Source organism: Mastacembelus armatus, chromosome 10 (genome assembly GCF_900324485.2).
Source record: "Mastacembelus armatus chromosome 10, fMasArm1.2, whole genome shotgun sequence".
In the NCBI taxonomy this organism is placed as follows: Eukaryota; Metazoa; Chordata; class Actinopteri; order Synbranchiformes; family Mastacembelidae; genus Mastacembelus; species Mastacembelus armatus.
Genome location: NC_046642.1, coordinates 13,599,619 through 13,621,711, shown reverse-complemented (window position 1 = coordinate 13,621,711; position 22,093 = coordinate 13,599,619). Strand labels below are relative to the sequence as shown.

The window sequence follows — 22,093 nt, the reverse complement described above, 5'->3', positions numbered from 1 at the left end:
CTAGCAAGAGAGATCATATTTCTCCTATATTAGCTTCTCTTCATTGGCTCACTGTAAAATACAGAATAGAATTTAAAATCCTTCTCCTCACATACAAATCCCTTCATGATCAAGCTCCTTCATAACTTAAAGACCTTATAGTACCATATTATCCCAATAGACCACTTCGTTCTCAGAGTTCAGGTCTCAGTTTCGAAAAGCAGAATGGGAGGCAGAGCTTTTAGCTATCAAGCGCCTGACCTGTGGAACCAGCTCCCAGTCTGGGTTCAAGAGGCAGACACTCTCTGTACTTTTAAGGCTAGACTTAAAACCTTCCTAACCCTGAACCATCCCTCAGTTATGCTGCTATAGGCCTAGACTGCCCAAGGATCATTGGTGCACTGAGCTCCCCTATCCCTCCCCTCCCTTCCCTTCCCCTCTCCTCCCTCCTCACATGTATATTCCACCATTGAATGTCACTAACCTTGTGCTCTCTCTCTCCCCTAGTTTGTGCTCTCTCCCTCTCTCTGTTCTCTCTCTGTACCTTCTGCAGGTGTCCCTGGTCCTGGAGCTGTATATTGCTGATGTGCAGTTAGTGGCCCCACCAACCTGCAGTGTCTATTTGTTGTTTATTGTTGCTGTTCTTTTCTCTCTCCTCTATCAACTCATACCAACCGGTCGAGGCAGATGGCCGCCCAAACTGAGCCCGGTTCTGCTGGAGTGTTTTTCTTCCATTAAAGGGAGTTTTCCCTCTCCACTGTCGCCAAGTGCTTGCTCATAAGGGATTTGTTGGGTTTTTTTGTTTTTTTGTTTTTTTTGTAAAGTGCCTTGAGATGATTTGTATTGTGATTTGGTGCTATACAAATAAAATTGAATTTAATTGAATTGAATCTCCTAAGCGCAATGCAGGTTGAAGTTCAGGGTTGCCAGATCCCAAAGGGCTATCTGAATTATAACCAACATTTAGCAGAAAACAAACAAACAAACCTGGCAACTCTACATTGCTCTTGCTGGTAACAACACGTGGAGTTTAAATGTCAAAATGGTCTGGGTGCGGACAATAGAGATACATGTTTTATTACAAAGACAAAAGTAAAGATTCATATTTATTTTGACATTTTCCATTAAACACAATATTAATATTTGAGTCTCACAATGTATCGTCTTGTGCCATGTAAGATCTAATCTGCTGAGTTACTGAGTTACTTTTATCTTTCCTAACAATCAAAAAGATTGTTTCTATTATTTCTCTATAGAAAATGTGTAATAAATAAAGTTGAGATTGAATAAAATGAACAAAGTTTGCAACTAATGTCACACTGACACAGAGGTAGTCATTTTTTATATTAATCCTAGTTACATATTTCTGTAGATGATTTGTCTTTGTAACTTATCTTCATGAAAAACAGCAACTTTGACTTTATCACACATCCCTATAATATATGTTTCTCACACATTTGCTTGCATACTTGTATCTGCTTGTACTTGTATCTGGAATCAGTTCACATTTTTCCTTTTCTATTTTTCAATTTAGGGGCAAATGGATACAAACAAGTTGAATAACAAATGCTGTACCTAAGACTGGACACTGCAGCTAGAGCTCACTAACTGTCACTGGATCTCACATAACTTGGTTCCTTCATCAAAAACAAAACACACCTTCTGACCACTGTTATCAGTTTTGTATCAGCTTTGTCTTTCAGAAGTGGCTCCTTCCAAGCATTTCTCATGTCCATTCTATATCCTGTTGGACATGATCCTTGTGTTGAGTCTCCTGAAAAATGACCTACTTTTGGACAGCTTCTTCTTCCAGTCCTTGCTGTTTTTCTGGTAAGCACTGACCCAACCGTCCTCCTCCTCATCTCCCACCCAGGGGACCCAGGCACCTCCATTCAGCTGGGGGTCTGCCCGCAGGTCCTCTGATGGGTACCTTACTGGCACTGCAGTGCGGTTGTAGTACACCAGTCTGGCTAAGAGCTCTTTAACAACATCTGGTCTCTTTTCGGAGAGGTCAAGGCGTTCGTAGGGGTCTCTGGAGATGTTAAAAAGCCACACTGATTTCCGGGGTGCAGTGTGCCGCTCTAGATTCCACCATTCACCAGGGAAACCTGGAAGCATCTGCGGAGGAATCCAGTCTCCATAACCAGGGTCGCCAGTCAAGAGTTTCCAGTCCCCAGCTCGTATTGAGGCCTGAATAGCTGTGTTCCAAATCCCATATCCTTTCTGCAGGGAGCCACTGTGTGCATGGTTATAGAGAGGATCAATGTTGTGGAGAATCTCCAATCTGGGTGACTCTTTGCTGTCACTGATTGCTTCCCAAACATCATATCCATCCACCCCCTTGGTCAGTGACTCATTGCCACCTGCTAGTCCCACCAGTGTGGGGTACCAGTCAGTAATGTGTACCAGGGCTTTACTCACCCTCCTCTTCTTCCTCAACAGAGGGCTGTGGACAAACCCCAGACCTCGAATGCCACCTTCCCAGTAGGTGCCTTTACGTCCTCGGAGTGGCCAGTTACTGCCACCAGACAAAGGCTGTCCACCATTGTCAGTAGAAAAGACGATGACACTGTTCTGGTAGTAACCATACTTGCGTAGAGCATATGTTATATTATGAACCGCCTCATCTACAGCTGAGACCATAGCAGCATACTTCCTGCGTGCCACGTTTCCCAGCCCACGGTATGGGTAGATGTACTCCCGTGGAGACTGAAGGGGTGTGTGGACTGCTTGGAAGGACAGGAAGACGAAGAGCGGCTGGGACTGAGGATCATGGGTTGCCAGGATCTTACGGACCCTCTGCGTGTACAGATGGGTGGAGTATTTGCCCCTCTGATCCCAGGCAACCGACTCCCCCTCATGGAGGTCAAAGCCACACAGGCCAGGCCCATCACAGGAATTGTAAGTGTAGTAGTTCACGCTGCCCGTCAGTGAGCCGAAATATGTGTCGAAGCCACGTCGAGTGGGCAAACACTCCTTCTTGTAGAAGCCCAGGTGCCACTTGCCGACCATGTGGGTGGAGTAGCCGAGCTCCTGCAGCCTCTGGGGCAAGGTGACCTGGTCAAAGGGCAGGCAGTTGGGCTGGCGGGGTCGGATGATAGAGTGCTGCAGGCCAGTGTGAATTTGGTACCTACAGAGTTATTGATTAGGAAAACTGTCAAAATGATAAATATATAACAAATAAGGAGGTGCAAACACATACTGAGGTGTGTATTGTGTAAGATTTTTTTGTTTGTTTTGTGTAAAAATAAGGACATATCTTGGTTAAATGTTATAGCACACAAAAATGGACAGTATGTAAATGTCAAATGTAATCTGATCATTTCATTTAGTTGGTTTTTGTTTGTTTGTTTTTACGGGAACATTATTTATATAAGAAATTCGGACAAGAAGTAATGCAGTCACACTTTACCTGCCGGTGATGAACTGACTTCGGGACGGGGTGCAGATGGGCTGGATGTAGTAATTCTCCAGCTTCACTCCGTCCGCAGCCAGTTTATCCAGCGTCGGTGTCTTGATGTCAGAGCTGTGATAACCGATGTCATTGAATCCCTGGTCGTCAGTCATGATGAAAATGATGTGAGGAGGCTGCGGAGTAGGAGACCTGTCAACGAAAGTTTGGTCCGGCTCGTTTTCCACCTGATTAGGACTCATCAAATCCCAAGTCAGATACCCGAGGCTGAGCAAGCTCATCATGGAGAAACCGGCCAGAGCTGTCGTTGCCATTGTTCCTGCAGGCACTTTATATCTGTCAAACTAGCGACTATCTGGTATGCTGTCACCGAATCATTGGAGGCTCAGGATGAAAAATATCCTCTCATCCGATGTCGCAACTACACCTCCATCCTTCCTCTGTGCAAACTGTCACAGCCTCCTTTGAAAGCACTTCACTCTCCCCAGTGGTCCCCTAACCACGCCCCCTTTTCCTGCTGCCTCGCTGGAATAACACAACTCCCCCCCAACACACACACACACACACGCACACACACACACACACCACTATCACCACCCCAACAACACACACAAATGTTTTTACTAGGGCCAGGTGTTAATGGTGAGTTTACATCAAACATTAGTAATCATCAAGATTTTTTTTCTAAGTTTTAGTAGCCTATTATTCTGCTAAATACATATTAAATACATATTGTTGCATTTGATGGCTGTAGTTCTGTTGCTACAGTTTTAATCATGAATCACCAAGGGTCATTCATGCTATTTGAAGGTAATTTGATTTCAGTGAGCCACACTGCCAACTTTGGAAATTACACGAAAGCAAGAAAAAAATCATTCCCATCTGACCTTGTTTAGCTGGAGATGACTGAGGTGCTACAGAAAGACCCTCAGAAAAACACAGAGTGTGAGGGGGATTTGAGTCTCGGGGCGGCTGTGGGGCCCTACAGACACAATCACACGCACTGTTCCCCACTCCACTCCACCGTGCTCACAAACACACTCTTATTATTCCTGCTGTTTTATGAGTACTGCGGACCTGAGGAGAGAGGCAGAGCAGGCTCTGACTCTGATAACGTCTCCAACCAGGCGTCAAAGAAACACTTTACAAATCATCCAATGGGTCAACAGCAGCAGGGCTGCACAGCCTCAGCCGCGGCTTTTCTATTGCTCCACAGCGTCTTTTCTGTAGACCTTCATCAGGCTGTATATTCACTATAACTGGGAATCATGGATGCTCATTAGAAAAGAGTAAAGAGGACATGCTTTAAATCTTTTCCAATTACAAAGGGGGACATTAGGGCATTCAAAGAACCAGCATGCAGAAGTACTTGTCAGATTTGGGGGTTGGAGAAGGTGTACTAGAATTTTCTGGTGACTTTCCCAAACAGACAAATCAACATTCAATACACCCATTTTTATTTCTGATGCCCCATGCCATTTTTGTGTTGATAATATTCCAGACATAAGATAATGTCATACCCTAATATTTTTATCTTCTGTACAGTGAACTGGTCAGAATATTTTTTCACTTTAAAACATTAAAACCTGAACATAAATATGGTCAAGAGACGTTGAGCATGCTGTAGGGTAAAACATCACACTTTGCAAATGTTGATATAGTAACCTGTGGGCATGGAAGTCGCTGGGCTGTTAAAGGAAGTGTGACACTCGTGTAAAGGTCACGAAGCTGCGGCGAGGGACATCTTTAGAGTAGAGCTTCTATGTTTAAGACAGGTCAGGCTGGGAAAGAGCAGGTAAAAAAATATGATTGAGGCGCACCTCGGTTTTTACCCCCGTCTGTTTATTTATGTTATGTTTTCCTAGAGGGAGCGGCTTGGACAGTTGAAGGCCTTTGCAAAAATCCTGCCAAAGGTCAGACAGCTGTGGTGCAGTCACACTGAGAGACTTGATATAACTAATCAGTGTGAGTTCACAATATATCTGAACATTAATGAAGTCAAATCAGAGGCGATTAAAGTGGCAGGATGGAGCACAAATCACATCCCTCTATATCCCTGTGTGTGTGTGTGTGTGTGTGTGTGTGTGTGTGTGTGTGTGTGTGTGTGTGTGTGTTGGCATTAGAGTCAGAGTCTCCAGGTCTTTGGGCAGCCACACTTACGAGATGTGACTCAACTGTTTTCTGTTGGCCAGAGGTGTAACTGCAGCAGTTCACTGTCAACACCGGCTCTACTCACAGCTGACCCCACAACACAAGCACAAACAGACATTCTGACACCCACCAACTCATACACTCACACACAAATTATAAGATAAGTATGCGCCCACATACTCCAAAGTCCGTAAAGATGCTGATAGGTTGATACCACAACTTGTTTGCTGATCCTTTATTGAACTTTTACATGGCCCAAACAAAGAATTCGGCCATTAACCAAGAAATGTTTTGAAGACAGTATTTATAGATACTTTCTTACAGTGTACCACGAGTAGTGCTTTCATTGACCACCAAAATGTTGACCAAACGGTGTACTTGGTTTCTGGGTGTTATTTTCAGGCATTTGTTTGTCCTGACTTACCTGTGGTTGCTGCTCAATGTCAAAATGAGCTAAGAATAAAAAATATAGAAATGTATTAGCATTCTTGTAAAGTGCCGCGGTCTGATGGCAGCAATAGTGGAATGTGAGAACAGGAAGCGCTGGTCATGTCAGATATGATTAATGCTAAATAAGGTCACTCACACTGAGTTGGTTTTAACCCAGATGTGGTTCAGTGGTAATTAAACTTTAAGCCTAACTGCAGTCCACAACTACTCTTTTCATCTTTTCCCTTTTGTGACCACTCTTCTGTTCTCATAAATGTAAACATCTAAATGATTCAGGTTTTCTTCATGTGCTACTTCAACTGGTTAGATACCATCATCAAAAGTAAAGCTCTGAGGGGAGAAATTGTCTTTACAATATGGTCATTTTTTTTAAATAGGATAGTAACCTTGAACTCAACCTATTTTAGAAAATGGTATAGTATTTGTGTTGTCACATCTGTGGTGTCTTTCTTGGTTTTTCAGTATCCATATCATTTATCATAATTCAAAGCACACACACACAAAAAACTGCATACACTTCTCATTTTTGCATCACATTTTGAACAGGTTGTAAGCCTTTTTCTGAGGACTACCATAGTGAGTTGAAAATGAAGCAGTGACTGGGATAGTGGGTGGGTGGGGGGGTGCTGCTGTTGCTGTGTTGGTTGGCACCAGATGTTGGCTTTGGCTAAAGTAAGAGATGCTGTTACAGAATACGGCTGCACCCCTTTGGCACGAACAGTGCAGCCTTTTTAATCAATGCAGCCCTGCCAGTAAACCTGCACATTACTCCCCCTCTTGCAACAATTTTCTAATCTGACTAAAACTGGATGGAGGTTTTCTTTCTTCCTGCGCACCACCCCCCAGCCAAAACCTTTACTGCTGTAAAACCATATTGAGTTTGTCGTCCTGTTACTATGTACAATGGTACTGTTGTTGGAGTTGTTCACCATGCCCCTTTTCATCATCTTTTTAGCATCACTTCATCAAATAGTTGTTTTTTACCCTTGACAAGATTCAGTGTACATATGAAAAATGGTGCCAAATATATAGAACCTTTCTAATGCCTGTCAAGTTGATTATCTTAACCCCAAATTGCCATAAATCCAACTGAACCCTAAAATGCTCCGTCTATGAATAATCTTAAGGGTATGGCAACAATTATCAATTTACTCATTTGTTTTTCTGAGAAAAAATAAAATTTATTTTGTCTCCATCCATTTATCATCATTTTCTATATTGATAGTTAGCTCTGTTTTTTAACAGATGCAAACTGACGTTTTCATAGAAGTTATACATTTCTATGACATAATTTTTATATAATAAAGTCAGTTGTCTAAATGTCCAATTCAGTTGTCTAAACTCTAATTTTGGCCAAAACTGTAGTAAGTGTTCACACATAAAGATTTAGCAGATGTTACTTCACACCTGAGGTGGCAGTCCAGAGCCTAAGCACTGATCTTGGCCCTTGACTTAATGCATGTTTGATTTGGCTCTTGTGGAGCTGGAGCAGCACCTGGTCAGGAAGGCCTGGCACAACACTTCATTTTGACCCTCCAGCAAAGCCATCTGGATGGGACGTCTGAAAGACACTGAACAACCAGAATGGCACCAGGTGTATTCCTTGATCTTACTTTTTTTTTTTTTTTTCAAATATTGAGATATTAATATATTTAAGTGTTTTACCTAAACCGGTTTTACTGCTCTACCAAAGTGGCAACACTGACAGGTTGTGACACATTAAATGTCCCCACTATTAACAGATCTCACTGGCCTTGCAATTACCCTCAGAGCGAGTGCAGATGTAAGCTGCTAAATGTATGAAATGTAAGGCAGATTTATTTCCTGTAAAACAGACTGCCTTTTACAAGGATGACCTGTATAAATATCCCAGTCAGTTTTTCTGTAACATGTCATCAAAGCCAAATGCTTTTTTTTAAACGTTCAATTTTGCCCTTTCTGTCACTGCTTCATTTCTTTTTTCTGCAACTTTCCCTCATTCTCTAAAACATTATTTAATGCATATCAGTAACTTATTCAATATATTCCGACCTTTAGAAGAGTTGTGAGCTGAGAAAATATCACATTTCCCATTTTTAAATAGTTTTTCTTCCATAAAACCTTGGTGGTCTGTTCCATCAGCACAGTGAGAATGAGCAGCTGAATCAGCCTCATAACTAGCTCCTTAGGCCAGACCGATGGGGTGTATATGCATGTGTTTGGGGGAGAGGGGTGGTGCAAGATGGGGAAATCAATCTTGGTGAGACCCACTGAGCACTGACGTTGAGTTTGGAACACACTGCTTTCCTTTCCTGGTTTTGCTCGATGAATAGGGCTCTTTCAGACGTTTTGCTCCTGCTGACCCTCTCCTTACCCAATACTCTACTTTGGTTTGACCAAAGGTCTCACCACCAGCTCGCTCAGATCTGCTCTACTTGTGCCCAGATACTTTTAGCTTTCTCTTAAACAAACCTGACAAAAAAGAAAAACAGCTTTATCCAAATACACCTGATCCACAGGAAACCAATCTTCTTGGCAACTTTTGAAAATTTTCTGATTTGTCCATTTGATTGGATTGGATCATCTGGTTCTGTTTTTCCATCATTAAAAAAAGATTTAAGAAGAGACCTGAGTCAGGAAATCTAGAGCCACAAATGAACCTGTTGAAATGGCAGCTGGGGAAGATTTATATTAAGACTTACAGGACAAAAGTAAGTCAGCAGTTTATGTCGTACTTCTTTAATTTCTCTCATTTTACTGTCTACATAGGCATTGTGTCTGGATATAGACACAATGCCTATGAAAGATATATATAGACTTGCTTGCTCACTAGAAAAAAATACATGTGCCCCATTTCGCTTTTTAAGCGCACTTAAAAAAAGACAACATGATGACTTTACTTTTCTTTCACTTTTCTATTTCCACTCAACAATTTATTAAATAGACAAACATAATACTAATAGTCTACGTAACATAATACAAACATAGGCAATCCCTCACACAGTTTATGTCCTATTGTCTGATTTTAATCATCCAGAGCATTTTATTGTGGGACTGACTATTTGTATTTTAAAAGTTATAAAAAAAAGATGACCTGTTTCTAAAGGAATTGTTATACATTTTTACAATTATTAATAAATCAAATTTAGGTAAGAATTGGAAATGCATTACTGTGATTGGTTTCTCCTCCAAACATTCACTTTTCTTCAAGGGCCATCAGATCAGCTGCCATTTTGCAACCCTTAAGCAGCTGCTTCATGAACGCTCATGCTGACAAAAAAACAAAAAAAAAACAGGTCTGATCACTACAATCAAACCTGAGAGCCAAGCTCTTCCACTCCCATAAAAATCAGAGTGCAGCTGGAGGAAATTACCTGAGACTGATACAAATCATAAAGGCCTTGAGTGACTTAAACAGATCATTCATTATTATTATCACAAATGTCAAATTTCCTTCCTTGAACGATATATCCAACTAAATGAAATTTAGCTAAAACTGACCAAAATGTTGTGAAACTGGATGAGAAACATAGTTTGTTGGTTGGTTTACATGAGGCCACTGTTTATTTGGTTTAAGAGGTAAGTATGTATGTCCAGAGTAACCCAGTAAACTGTAGAAGTCTACAAACGTCTCCCAACGACAATAACTTAAGTATTAATAAAAATGCATTATAATATGATGTAGTGTTTTCCTAGAATACGTTAAGCATAGGAGGAAAAGCGGCTGGTTCGCTGGAGGACTACAACTCCCATGGTGCATTGCAGCGGTAAAACGGAACTACATCCTGAGTTCAAAGTTGACCATTCTAACGCGTGTTTTAGATGAGTAGCCGTACTTGTGTACAATGTGGTCAATTTTAATGTAAAAAAATACTTTTAATTGTTACTTTGCGTGTTTATTTATCGACGTCATCGTGTGTCGGACATGTCCGTGAACGCATCAAAGCACGAGCTGCTCCAGCTGATTTACCGCCATTTGAAGGATCATGGTTTCCACACAGCTGCAGATGAGCTACAGGAACACAGCCCACAGGTCAACACTGAGTACACACACACACACACACACACTCACACTCACACACAGTCTGAAACCATAACTACTTCAGTTTGCTACAGAGTTGCACAGCAGTCTTCTCTGACTGCTGCACTCACGTGGTCCAACATCCTGTGCATTGACCCTCTGTTCACCCACAGTTTGGGCTCATTTATGTCATAAAGTGTCACGATTCCAACTTCAAGTCTTCCATTTATTGCATTAACACATCACGTAAATTATAAATGACAGCTGCATTTTTATTTTGATGAGGTCAATAGTTTGACTCTTACATTCTCATGAATAGCTGTTTGTGAACTCTCCCTTCACTCACTGTACCTGACCCAGCACTTTACGTCGAAGTAGCAACAGAATAACAGAATGTGCGACCTTTATGATAATTCAAATGCTTTGGGTTGCTATTATATATATATATATAAAACTATATATTTGACTGTAGTTTAGTTCACTGGTTCCCTGAGTGGGTTGTAGACCCACTGTAGGATCACATGTTTAATGTCCTTATTGAATGTTAATAACTGTATTAACTGTATAGTATAACTATACTATAGATATACTATACTGTACTATAGTATGACTGTAAAGTCAGTATTTCACCTATGAGTCTGATATCAAGTTATGATTCGCTAGGTCTGCTGTAATAAACTGCTTCATCAGTGTATGTTTATTGTTTTGATTGGTTTGTTTTTCATTTTCTGCAGGTAGAGAAAGAAACATCTACATCATTACTGGACGTCTACAATTCATGGTTGAAGTGAGTATGATTTCTTAATCCTTCTCAGAAATCAGACACCTTGGTAGGATGTATGAAGTTGTCCTGGGATGTGTGCTAAGGGTGGTTTCTTTTGTTACTCAAAAAACAGACAGCCTTTTTCAGCCAAGCACTCCAATTCTCAAAAACGAAGGACTCCAGCTAAAGGTAAAACTGCTGCTTTCTCAAAATTGATTTCCCAAAATATGCAGCACTGAATTTTAAAGTCAGGGCTGAGCTAACAGTGTGACAACAATTTATAGGTCTGGAACCAGGATAATACATTTCTCTTGGTGCTCAAAATGATTAATTAGAGGGATTATATGACTGAAAAATGGTGCACATTTCTCTTTCTGTCTTCATGCTACATCTGTCCCTTACTGTGCACCAGCGACAAAGATCCAAACCCCAACCGCCTCCAATCAGACTCAAGCTGAGGAGGACAGCAGCTCAGACAGCGAGAGTCTGAGCCAGAGTCTGCTTCCACAGGTGCATGTCTTTAAAGCAGTATTTTGGATACACATGCTCCTCATCACCCCAGTCCTGTCACAACATCCCCCTCCCTATGTTCATTTCACTGCCATTGCACATTTGAAACTGACTGCTTCTTTTCAAATGAATACACTGGGTACCTCTTTGATGATCACGGGAGAAAAGTGATAGGATAACACACATGACCTGAAAGTGTTTGATTTGAAAAAATCAAACACATAAATTCTGTTAAGTCCAAAATAGAGTGAGTTTATGTTATTTAAAAATCAACTTCTTGTTTGTGATGAATTCAGTTTTTATTCACATTTCCAGATGTCAATATCAGAACTGTTACCAGAGGCGCATCACCAATCAACACAAACAGCCCAGACGATAGCATTTAGCAAAGATTATAAACAAAAACTACTAGACGTCCAACTGAAGGCCCTCGCTTCACCTGAGAAAGTTCAAAAAAGCAATAAAGTCACAGACAGCAAAGGTCAAGCCTTAGTTAAGGTCTGTCTCACAGTCGTGTTGACTTTTTTTATTCCTGTTTTGATGTTTTAATTCGGCCTTGCTGTCTTTAAAAGTCTTAATAATCTCTAATGTTAAAGTTGTCCCCATTAAATTGAAGGTTGCCAAGACTAAAGCTGGTGTTGCCTCTCCTCAGTCCAAAACTCCCAAGAGGAAAGGCGTGGAGCATGAAGGTCCAGATGCTGAGTTCACAACAGCTGTATCACCTTTCCCACTCGGTACATCTGCCTCAGGTTGACTGCTGCACCCACTGAGCAATAGCAAGACACTGAGCCTGTATTTGAACACATTTTAAACTCATTCTACAAACTTTTTGTGTCCAGCCACACCAAAGAAAAAGAAGAATACCTCTGTGAAAAAAACAGACACACAAAAAAAGGTGAGTTTTTAATTTCTTTTTTTTTTTAAATCATAGAACGCTGATGATCTTTCTTTTTTTAAACAAAGCTAGCTGTTTTATTGTTGTTGTTTTAAGTCTGTGCCAGCAAAGAGGAAAAGAAATGGAAGTGAATCTGCAGGAAGTGTAATCAAGAAATCAAAGAGCCAAACCAAAGACAAGTCTGCTGGTGGAGATGATTCAGACTCTGACAGCAGTCTGGATGTGGAGAAATGGAAGAAACTTGTCCTGCACATGACAGGTTGGTCGGTGTGTGTGTGTGTGTGTGTGTGTGTGTGTGTGTGCCTGCGTGCGTGTGTGTGTGCCTGCGTGCGTGCGTGTGGGAGTGAAAAGAAAGAGCCTTTCATTGCAACATTAATTTGCAAGTATGTAAAGGATGAGGTGATGAGGAGAATCCTGGAAATTTTAAAGAGAAAGCACAACAGCCAGTATTTTCCTATAACTCAGGGTGTTTTCTGTCAGGTCTTATAGTTTGAGAGCAATATGCTGAGGTTTGGAGATATACTGACAGTAACTCACTTCAAAGGTCTAGGGTTATGAGGTGCTTTTGAGAGTAAGCTATTATTCCCCACACTGAAGAAAGAAACCATTCTCAGCGTAGCCTGTGGACATGTTGCTCCTGAGTTTTTCAAACATACCTTTCTGTCACCAAGTCACGCTTCACTAGAACGAGCTACAGCTAAGGTTTCCAAAGGCTGAGCGTTGAAATGATTTTGATAGTCAGATACTGGGCTCTGGGTGAGAGGAAAAGTCAGTGGTGTGTTTATATTGGAAAGAGACAGAAAGAAGGATGGAGAGGAGGTGTGGAAAATGCAGGGAGCGGTGGAAGATGAGGCAGGTGAGGGAGACGAAGACAGGGAGAGCTGGGTCCTTTCACTTAAAGCGAGAAAGACAACCACCAGACAGGCCAGCACCACCCATGAACAACCTCACCATGGTAAACAGTGACTTCATACAAACAGAGCTTTGTACAGTAGCTTTGTGGTTACCACTGATGTTTTCTTTTAAGCATTTGTGCCTCAGAGCAATGTTTGTTCAATGTTTTTGCTGTGTTTACTCTGTCCACAGAGGCTGACATAGCCAAAATGGACACCATCAACGCTCTGGTCTCCACTCCACTACAACCCAAGAAAAAGAGAGTCAGAAAACCCCGGGCTAACCCTCCCGCACTAATCGGCAATCCCGGTCAGAAGAAAAGTGGGACAGTTGGAAAGAATGAAAAAGCAGTGGAGAAAGGTGTGACAGAGTCACCAACAAAGAATAGTGAACCCAAGAAGAGCAGGCAGAAAAAGACTGCAACTGTGACCTCCTCTGCCATCCCGAGACAAGAGGAACACCTCAACACTGTAGAGGACAGACCCACTGCTGCCACTCTCTCTCCTTCAAAACAGACGCCAGTGAAAAAGGCTAGGGAACCAGAGACTCCCAGAGAAGAAAAAAATGATGACACCATGTCTGAGCCCAAGAAGAAGAAGAAGAAGAAGAAAAAAGAGTCCAGTGAAGACAAGGTGGAAGAAAAAGAAAATGAGACCAGTGAAGGTGGAAAAGAAAAAGACAGCAAGGAGGAGAAGAGCAAGAAAAAGGAAGTCACAGAGCAAGAATCTGGTGATAGGCCTGTAGAGGAGAAGAAGAAGACTAAAGGCTCAAAGGTAAACAGCAAAAAGACTGACACTGAGGACGAAATGATGGAGCGGAGCAAAAATGGGATTGGTAATGACATTTTACAGACAATAGTAGAAAAAAAGAAAGCTAAGAAGAAGAAAAGGAAAACAGATCGAGATGAAAATTCAGAGCAAACAGCTAAAGAAGACAAAGAAAATTCAGAGCTAGTGGATGAAGAAGCAAAACAAAATAGCGAGCAGATAGTTGCAGAAAAGAAAGCAAAGAAGAAGAAGACAGCTGATAGTCAAGAAAGGTTAGAAGAGAATGAAAGTCCAGAGCAAATAGTTAAAGAAAAGAAAGCAAAGAAGAAGAAAAAGGAGAAGCAGAGTCCCAGTGAGGAAAATTCAGAGCAGACAACTGAAGAAAAGAAAACAAAGAATAAAAAGAAAGCTGATCCTTGTGATGAAGTGTTTGAACAGATAGCTGCAGATAGAGAGGAAATGCCCAACCAGATTACTGAAGTCAAGAAGAAAAAGAAAAAAGACTCATTGAAAAATAATACAGCTGACCCAGAAGCACTAATGGAGCCACTACCTCCACCCAACTCTGAGACACCTTCAACAGAGAAGAAGAAAAGTGAGTAAATAAGTCAAAAATTACAACAGTATGTAGTTTTGTTGTTTTTCTAAGACTTTCATGTTTTCATTTGTCATTGACTCAGAGAAACACAAGATGACGTCAGCTGAGATGACAGAAACACCTGTAAGGTCTGTCCAAGACAACACAGCATCAGAGAACCTCCAAACACCGTCAAGTGAGACCCACAAAAAGGTATGACGAGGCTTCATTATGTCGATGTTACATATTGATGCTCGTTTTTAGACCACAATAATAAATTTGTCTCTTTGATCTACTCTATTTTTCTGCAATTCTCCACAGAAAAAGAAATCATCCAAGAGCACAAACTCATGAAGATATGTGATCCTTCATCCCATCACAACCAGCCGATCAAGTCAAATCAGATGTTATTTATAAAGCCTTTACAGTTTGTACGGCACATGACAACCTCTGTCCTTAGACCCTCAAACTGGATAAGGAAAACCCCCCCATCCAACCTATTTCTAATTATAATTTAATGGATAGAAGGATAGTTCAAAACTGTAAAAAAAAAAAAAAAAGCAACAGACTTTTTTACTGTGGGGATTTTTAATCTTTTTTATATGTTTTATGGGTTTACTAAGTGTGGCATACTGTGCCACAGCTGCCTTTTTTACTTGATGTTTTATATGTGCCATTTTAATGGTTTGAATTAAACAAGGGAATATGAATGATTTTTATGGGATAGGTGAAATCCATCATGATATTTGATTCCTAAAGGTTCAGGGTTTGAATCCAGATTGACCTTGGCACCTTTCTGTGTGGACTATGCACGTTCTCCTTGTGTCTATGCGGGTTTTCTCCAGGTACTGCGGCTTCCTCCCACAGCCCTGTCATATGTCCAGGGTGTAACCCACATCTTGCTCATTGGCAGCTGGGGTTGGCTCCAGCCCTCTGGCAACCCTGATTTAGACTGAACAGTATAAAGAATGGATGGATGGATTATATTTGTCTCCAGTCACTGATCAAATAGAGAAATGTCATATTGAAGCACATTTTCTTTCAGTTTCAGGAATTTCGTCGATGATAATCCTAAAATTCTTTGAGTCACTCCACATTTTCCAGATTTTGACCATATATGTTCAGCGCTTTCATCTGTTTTGTAATTTGCATACAAGACAAAGATCTTGTGGAGAAAACAAAACTTGCACATGTATGGGGCGTTGTTTTAATAACCATTATTGGATGAAAGTTATGTTGTTTGCAAGAAGTTTGTTTATAAACAAGTTTTAAATGTTTAATAAGAATTTCAAAAATGCATTGTACATTATACTTTTAATACAAATTAAAAAACCATAGTTTTTCAGTCCTTTGTCTTATGTGAAGTGTTATTGTGCACACAGGTTTCAGACAGTAGCCTGTTGGTGTTAGTTACGCTTCCAGAAGTATCCGCCAGGTGGCGCTGCAGCAGCAGGAAGGTCCAACCGGACACAGAGAAGAAGAGTGTGGAGCCATAGCTACTTCCATAATGAAACAAGGAGCCAAACTAGTTTAGCTGTAGCTTACTGATATAGGGAACATCAGATGTGGAGGTTAAACAAAGTTCGCCACAAAGCCGCTCGACAAGGCGACAGCTTGGAGGAGCTCCGGCTAAAGAGACGAGAGCACGAAAAAGGTTAGCTAGTCCGTTTTAGCTTCAAATATGGTGAGGTTGTTTTGAACGACATTCAGCGGTTACTTAACTAACTAGCGTTACAGCGCCCTGTCAGGCTCTGAGGAGACATTTACGATCTTCTTCTTTCCCTTTCGGCTGCTCCCTTCAGGGGTCGCCACAGCGAATCATCTGCCTCCAGTTAACCCTATCCTCTGTATCCTCCTCACCTACACCAACTTTCCTCATGTGTCCTTCTTCACTACATCCAAGAACCTCCTCTTTGATCTTCCTCTAGGCCTACTTCCTGGCAGCTCTAACCTCAGCATCCTTTTACCAATGTATTCACTGTCCCTCCTCTGAACATGTCCAAACCATCTCAATCTGGCTTCCCTGGCTTTTTCTCCAAAACATCTAACATGAGCTGTCCCTCTGATGTCCTCATTCCTGATCCTATCCATCCGAGTCACTCCCAGAGAGAACCTCAACATCTTCAGCTCTGCTACCTCCAGCTCTGCCTCCTGTCTTTTTCTCAGTGCCACTGTCTCTAAACCAGACAACACTGCTGGTCTCACCACTGTCTTGTCCACCTTTCCTTTCATTCTTGCTGACACTCTTTTGTCACACATCACACCTGACACTTTCTTCCACTCGTTCCAACCTGCTTGCACACGTATCTTCACTTCTTTTCCACACTCTGTTGCTCTGGACTGTTGACCCTAGGTCCTTAAAATCCTCCACCTTCTTCACCTCTAGTCCCTGTAACCTCACTGTTCTACTTGGGTCTGAGGAGACATTTATGATTCTAACCATATTATACTAGCCTCGCTTTCCTACACAATATTAATGTGTGGCCACATATTATGTCTCGTTCCCATGTGGTATTTTCTCGTGGCCACGTGTTATCCACAGTGCTGTGGTTACAGTTACCATGGTTACGGTGATGCTAAACAGTGTCACTCTGCTCTAGAGCATTACTGAATGTAAATAAGCTTCTTATAATTGTTACTATAATAGGTCAATTATTTTAATAAACTTTTGGACAACAAGCTTTTCAGACTTTTTATGCCCTAATAAAAAATGTAAAACATTTGTCATAGTTCCTTTTTATTTTTGTTGTAGTCTCATTTTCGGTGTGAAATATATTTTGTCTATCTCTGAGTTTTTACTAACGCTGCATTTTTTTAATGTGAATTTCTGCAGCACTTAGACAGGCTCGTAAAGACAGACAGCTGGTGAGCAAGAGACTGCTGCTGAATGATGATGAGGAACAGCCAGAGGTCTCCATGGACACTGCCTCAGGAGAGCCGGTGAGACAGACGTTGCTAAATGATCGGTTGGTGGGTACAGAAAAGACTTCTCATCTGACTATGTTCCTCATTTCCCCAGGATGTGGTCAGATTGTTCCAAAACTTTCAACACAGCGGGCGGGATAGGGAGGTTCAGCTGAAAGCCTTGATTAAAGCTCTCCGTGACCCATCAGCACAACTCGACTTCATCAAGTATGGAGTGATTTTTGTTGCCACATCAACTGAGTTTAAATGATGTTACTGACATTTTTAGGGCCTATTGTTTGTGTAAGGATTATTATTATGATTGTTATTATTATTACTTGTCTCCTGCTGCCAAACGGGGGCCATTTTTGAACTGGTTCCCAGGGGGCGAATACTCAAAAAATTTGCCGCACACATCTGGTACCACAAAGTCTAAGCCATGGATGTGGCCCAGGGACTCCATGGCGCCCCCTTGTGGCAGTGAATCTTGTGATTGGCATGTAGTTTCAGCTACACACACCAAACTTGTTGAGAGTGCAATATTAGATGGCGACCTGTCAAGTCTTGCGGAGGTGCTTGGGCCCATCATTGCTGCTCGCAGCTATATTTATGTCTGTTTCCTATGTCTCATGTCTGTCTGTAAATCTGCCTTTCCTTTCAGGCAGGAGAATAGTATGCATCTGCTGGTTGGACTCTTCACTGGGTCTGACGCTCAGTGCCGTCTGCAGGCTGTTCGGTGTCTTCATGAACTGTCTCACTCTCCCCACACCAACGTGGCCCCAGCCTGTCTACCTGCCACCCCCTACCTGCTCACCTACCTGTCTGGCCAGAGCACAAAGTTCACAGTGAGTACCCACCCACACCAGACAATGTGAAATATCATTGTAGTGGCAATTTATCTAATACAGCAGTAAGAAATGAACAATTGTCTTCAAACTGGCTTGTCTTAAACCTTTGCTGACCCTGACAGAAATGGTTCACAGCATAACATGTTAGAGAGTAATATAATAATATATAAAACCACAAATATCTTTTTGTGCACCAAATAACACGATAGAGATTGGAATGTATAAGATAAGCACTAGCAGGGGGAAATGGTCAAATATTCCTTCACACTCATCATCTAACTATACAGGAGATTTTAAACTTCCTATGTGTTTATGCTCATATGTGCACAGGAGCTGTGTCTTTACACACTGGGGAATTTATGCCCAGACAGTGTTGTAAAAGAGAAACTCCTGGCCCAGGGAATCATACCAGCTCTGGCCAACTGTGCAGAGGTAAACAAACAAGCTCTATCAGTCTATTATAACAACACTTCAGCTTCAATCGTGCACTATGTGCAAAGTAATTGAATCAAATTTTTTTTTTTTTTTACATAGCCCTGGGTTGGTTAATGTTGTTTTTTTTGTGTCTATTCAGAACCAGAGACATAATCTAGCGGTTATGGAGGCTGTGGGGTTCACCCTCTCTCAGCTTCTCCAGACCAAAGATGCAGCAGAGAAAATAGTCCCGTAAGCACCCCAGTGGCACAACAGTGCATCTCTCCAGTTTCTACACTGTAAAAATCAAATCTTCTTGGAAGCTGTTAACACTATCAATTGTGTAATGATATTCCTCTCTCTCTGCAGTATGGTCCTGTCCTCCAGCTTACCTTCACAATTGCTATCGGTTCTGACTCCTGACCCGAACTTTGGCTTGGCACCAGCTATTGAGTGTTCGTGGTGTCTGCACTACCTGATTAGCAGGTGATAGCCGTGGGTCAGCTCAGTTATATTTGCTCTGTTATAATTATCCTTCACAAACCGTATCATTTGTACTGATCATTATAATAATCAGCCTCCCTTCTGCTTTTATCTTGCATGAAGTATTGAAGATAACAGAGAACTGTTGGCACGTGGGGCCTTGTTGCAGTGCAGTTCTCTGTTGGTGTCACTAGGTGGTGCTGTGGCTGAAGGGAATAAAGAAGAAGGAATGGAGCTGGTAAAATATTTGGTTAAATATGGGATTTCACAATGTTTGCATTTTTTTACCCTCTTGTTTTTGTTGTTTGTTTATTTTGTTTTTGTTTCATTGCTTGAAACAGATCACATGTAGATATATTTTTCATCACTATTAACCATTTTTAAAACATCCTTAGATTTATATTGATTTCTTGTCTCCTGAGAGCTCATTGGTTTCACGTCTTGTTAGTCAAAGTATCAAAATTCATGTGAGATGTGGTTGAGACAGATGGTCCATCACTGTGACCAATTTTGGTGCATTCAAGGAAGCCTCAACATCAATAATGTCAGAGTTTACAGCTTAGAAGCATTACATTCACCACCATGTTATTAATAACGCTGTATAAAACTGTATTACCTCATGACAACTTGTGACAAACACTGTCTAAAGGAATCAGCAATTTTCTCACTCATTTGCAGGAAAACTAAAGCAAACTCATGATAAACGTGTTCAGGAAAATCAGCTACAATGTAAAATCTATACAATCATAACCATGCACAGTATAATATATGGTGTGAAGTACATAATACAACTAGTATGGCATGGTTTAACTTATGTAGAGATCTTTGTCACATGTTGTCCTGCTTTAGCTTGTCTACCCTCTGCTGCGGTGCGTAGGAAACCTTCTGTCCTCCTGCCCAGTGGGAGACCTGAGTGCTCAGTTGACTGATGTTCATTTTGTGGTTGCTCTGTGTGGACTCCTTGAGGCCTATATACACACTCAGCCAGCATTAGCCAGAGAGAGTGCCTGGGTCCTCAACAACCTCACAGGTAAGGCAAAAGGTTATTACATTCTTCTCTTATTCCTTTGTGAATATATTTGGTGTCACATTTTTGTTTATTTTACTGTTAAGGAAAACTTCTGTCTTGCAGGGGAACATCTGTCATAGGTATATGAGGATGTGATGAGAATTTACTTCTCTCCAGACCCAAGGATTGATGTGTTTATTAAAAGTGACTGTGTGTAATGTGATTTATTCCAGCTCACTTCGCTGCTTTCTGTTCTGCTTTGCTGACTCTCAACTTGGTCTCTGGACTGATCCAGCTTCTGCCTTTCTCTCAAGGCATCAATACAATGGTCAGTGCAAGCTAAAGCCGAACTAAGGTATCATTACTTTTGTAAATTTGTATTTATCCTCTTATCTTAGGATGAATCTAGAGCTTGTTCCTTCGAGTCCTTCAGTTGTCTCACCCACACCACTGCAATACAACACTCCCATCTCACTAGCCTTCTTGTTATACTCAGATCCTCAGGGTTCTAGCAAATATTGCCCACCATAAAAAGGAGTTCTGTGTCCAGATGGCCCAGCTTGGTTTGCTGTCTGCACTCTGCTCCACACTTAAAATGGCTGACAAAAACATGGTGACCCTGAGTCTGGATGTCGTCTTCATGCTTGTAAATAGCAGCCCACAGGTAAGCAGGGTCACGTAAGTGAGTGAAACCAAATAGGACAATAACTCTTTTAACTTTTAATCCGCCAAATTTGTAAAAACCTTAACCTTTACCTTTGCTGTCTTGCATTTGATGAGTTGCTCTTTCATTTTAGGTGATGGAGGAGTTTGTGAAACAAGATGGAGTTTCACTGTTAGAAGCCATTCAGTACAACAATGAAGGAGAGATGAGGCGAAGGGCAACATATCTCCTGAAGCACCACCTAATATCAAATTAACCAGAATTTACAGTAAAGCCCTCTGCATAGTTTTCCTCCTGATTGAATCTACGCTAACTGAGAAATAAAAAAGGACTCACTGGATCTGTTTGTGCTGCATGTGAACAACATCCCAGGACCCTGAACCAGCATACGGGAATTTAGTTCATACTCACAGTGTGTCTTAAAACAAAGACACCACCATGTCTGATACAGTTAGCTTAAGCTAGCAGCTGCATAACCAACAAACACCCTGAGTCTCCTGAGGATTCAAGACAACCTGTGGACCTGTGTGGGTTTTGTAATGTGTATAACTCTGACAAATATATATTGTAATGTGTCTATCACTGGCTGTCATTGTTGTTACCATTGGTATTTTAGTAACTGTAAAGATGAAGTATATTTTTTTTAGTAACTGAGACCCAGTGTGGTTCAAAAACCAATTGTATTTATATTCAGATTAGACCTGACATGTTTTCAGTTGAGTGACTGAAAATGAATTGTTTTTTTAGGTCTCATCTGAGAAAAAAAATCTACTCTTATATACTGTCAAGGTTGGATTTATATGAAAACTGACTAAATAACTAGAATGATGGTGATGAAAAGCATTCTTTAGTTTTGTGATGATAGATTTTAGAAGTATCATGTGTTTTGATCCAACAATACAATGCCATTAATGTGAACATGGGGAAAATGATAAATTAATAAATATTAGCATCACACCAAACTATATTCTATGATTGAGAGTGTTTCAGTTTTATGGTTTTAGTTTACTGGTGATAATTTAGTATGTGTTTATATAATACAATACAATAATATTTTAAGTATGTAAAGATTAAGTCCAGCACAAATGAAGAAGTGGCCTTAAGAAAAATGAAAAAGCTTAGGAAAAAAATGTTAAGGACAATGAGTTAATGTTTGATATTTGATTTATGTTTTTCTCATTTAAATCTGTGAAATCCACAAGGAAAGCAGTTTCTTTTATATGATGTCAAAATGTTTGAACCTTGTGCTGAGAAACAGCCCCAGCCTGAAACTTGTGTTCAGCTCCTCCTCCTCCTAATGGGAAAAAAAAAGTGTCAGATTTCCTCACTTCCGCTGTCTACCCATAGTATTCTGTTCCCGTTATTTCTGCTTC

General features: G+C 41.0%; 3 protein-coding genes across 9 annotated transcripts; 2 read left to right on the top strand and 1 right to left on the bottom strand.

Moving 5' to 3' along the window:
- Positions 1-1,716: 1,716 nt before the first annotated feature.
- Positions 1,717-3,705, bottom strand: arsia (arylsulfatase family, member Ia). Its single transcript, XM_026330501.1, has 2 exons — positions 3,392-3,705; positions 1,717-3,109 (listed from the first exon to the last, which is right to left on the bottom strand). Exons 1-2 carry the CDS (start codon positions 3,703-3,705, stop codon positions 1,717-1,719), a joined length of 1,707 nt encoding a protein of 568 aa, XP_026186286.1.
- Positions 3,706-9,765: 6,060 nt separating this feature from the next.
- On the top strand, positions 9,766-15,746 carry LOC113144900 (nucleolar and coiled-body phosphoprotein 1-like). Of its 7 annotated transcripts, none has more exons than XM_026331195.1 (11): positions 9,766-10,004; positions 10,727-10,779; positions 10,889-10,944; positions 11,168-11,265; positions 11,581-11,763; positions 11,918-11,999; positions 12,105-12,160; positions 12,257-12,419; positions 13,247-14,416; positions 14,502-14,611; positions 14,720-15,746. In XM_026331195.1, exons 1-11 carry the CDS (start codon positions 9,897-9,899, stop codon positions 14,750-14,752), a joined length of 2,112 nt encoding a protein of 703 aa, XP_026186980.1. In that variant the 5' UTR covers positions 9,766-9,896; the 3' UTR covers positions 14,753-15,746. The 7 variants fall into 7 exon arrangements, with proteins under 7 accessions (XP_026186980.1, XP_026186979.1, XP_026186978.1 ...); XM_026331194.1 differs by having other exon boundaries at positions 11,918-12,014; XM_026331193.1 differs by having other exon boundaries at positions 11,882-11,999.
- Positions 15,747-15,880: 134 nt separating this feature from the next.
- Positions 15,881-21,639, top strand: tmco6 (transmembrane and coiled-coil domains 6). The gene is made up of 12 exons (XM_026330393.1): positions 15,881-16,052; positions 17,232-17,338; positions 17,418-17,530; positions 17,964-18,147; positions 18,481-18,582; positions 18,725-18,816; positions 18,934-19,050; positions 19,171-19,285; positions 19,897-20,077; positions 20,290-20,384; positions 20,553-20,720; positions 20,854-21,639. Exons 1-12 carry the CDS (start codon positions 15,962-15,964, stop codon positions 20,974-20,976), a joined length of 1,488 nt encoding a protein of 495 aa, XP_026186178.1. The 5' UTR covers positions 15,881-15,961; the 3' UTR covers positions 20,977-21,639.
- Positions 21,640-22,093: the final 454 nt, after the last annotated feature.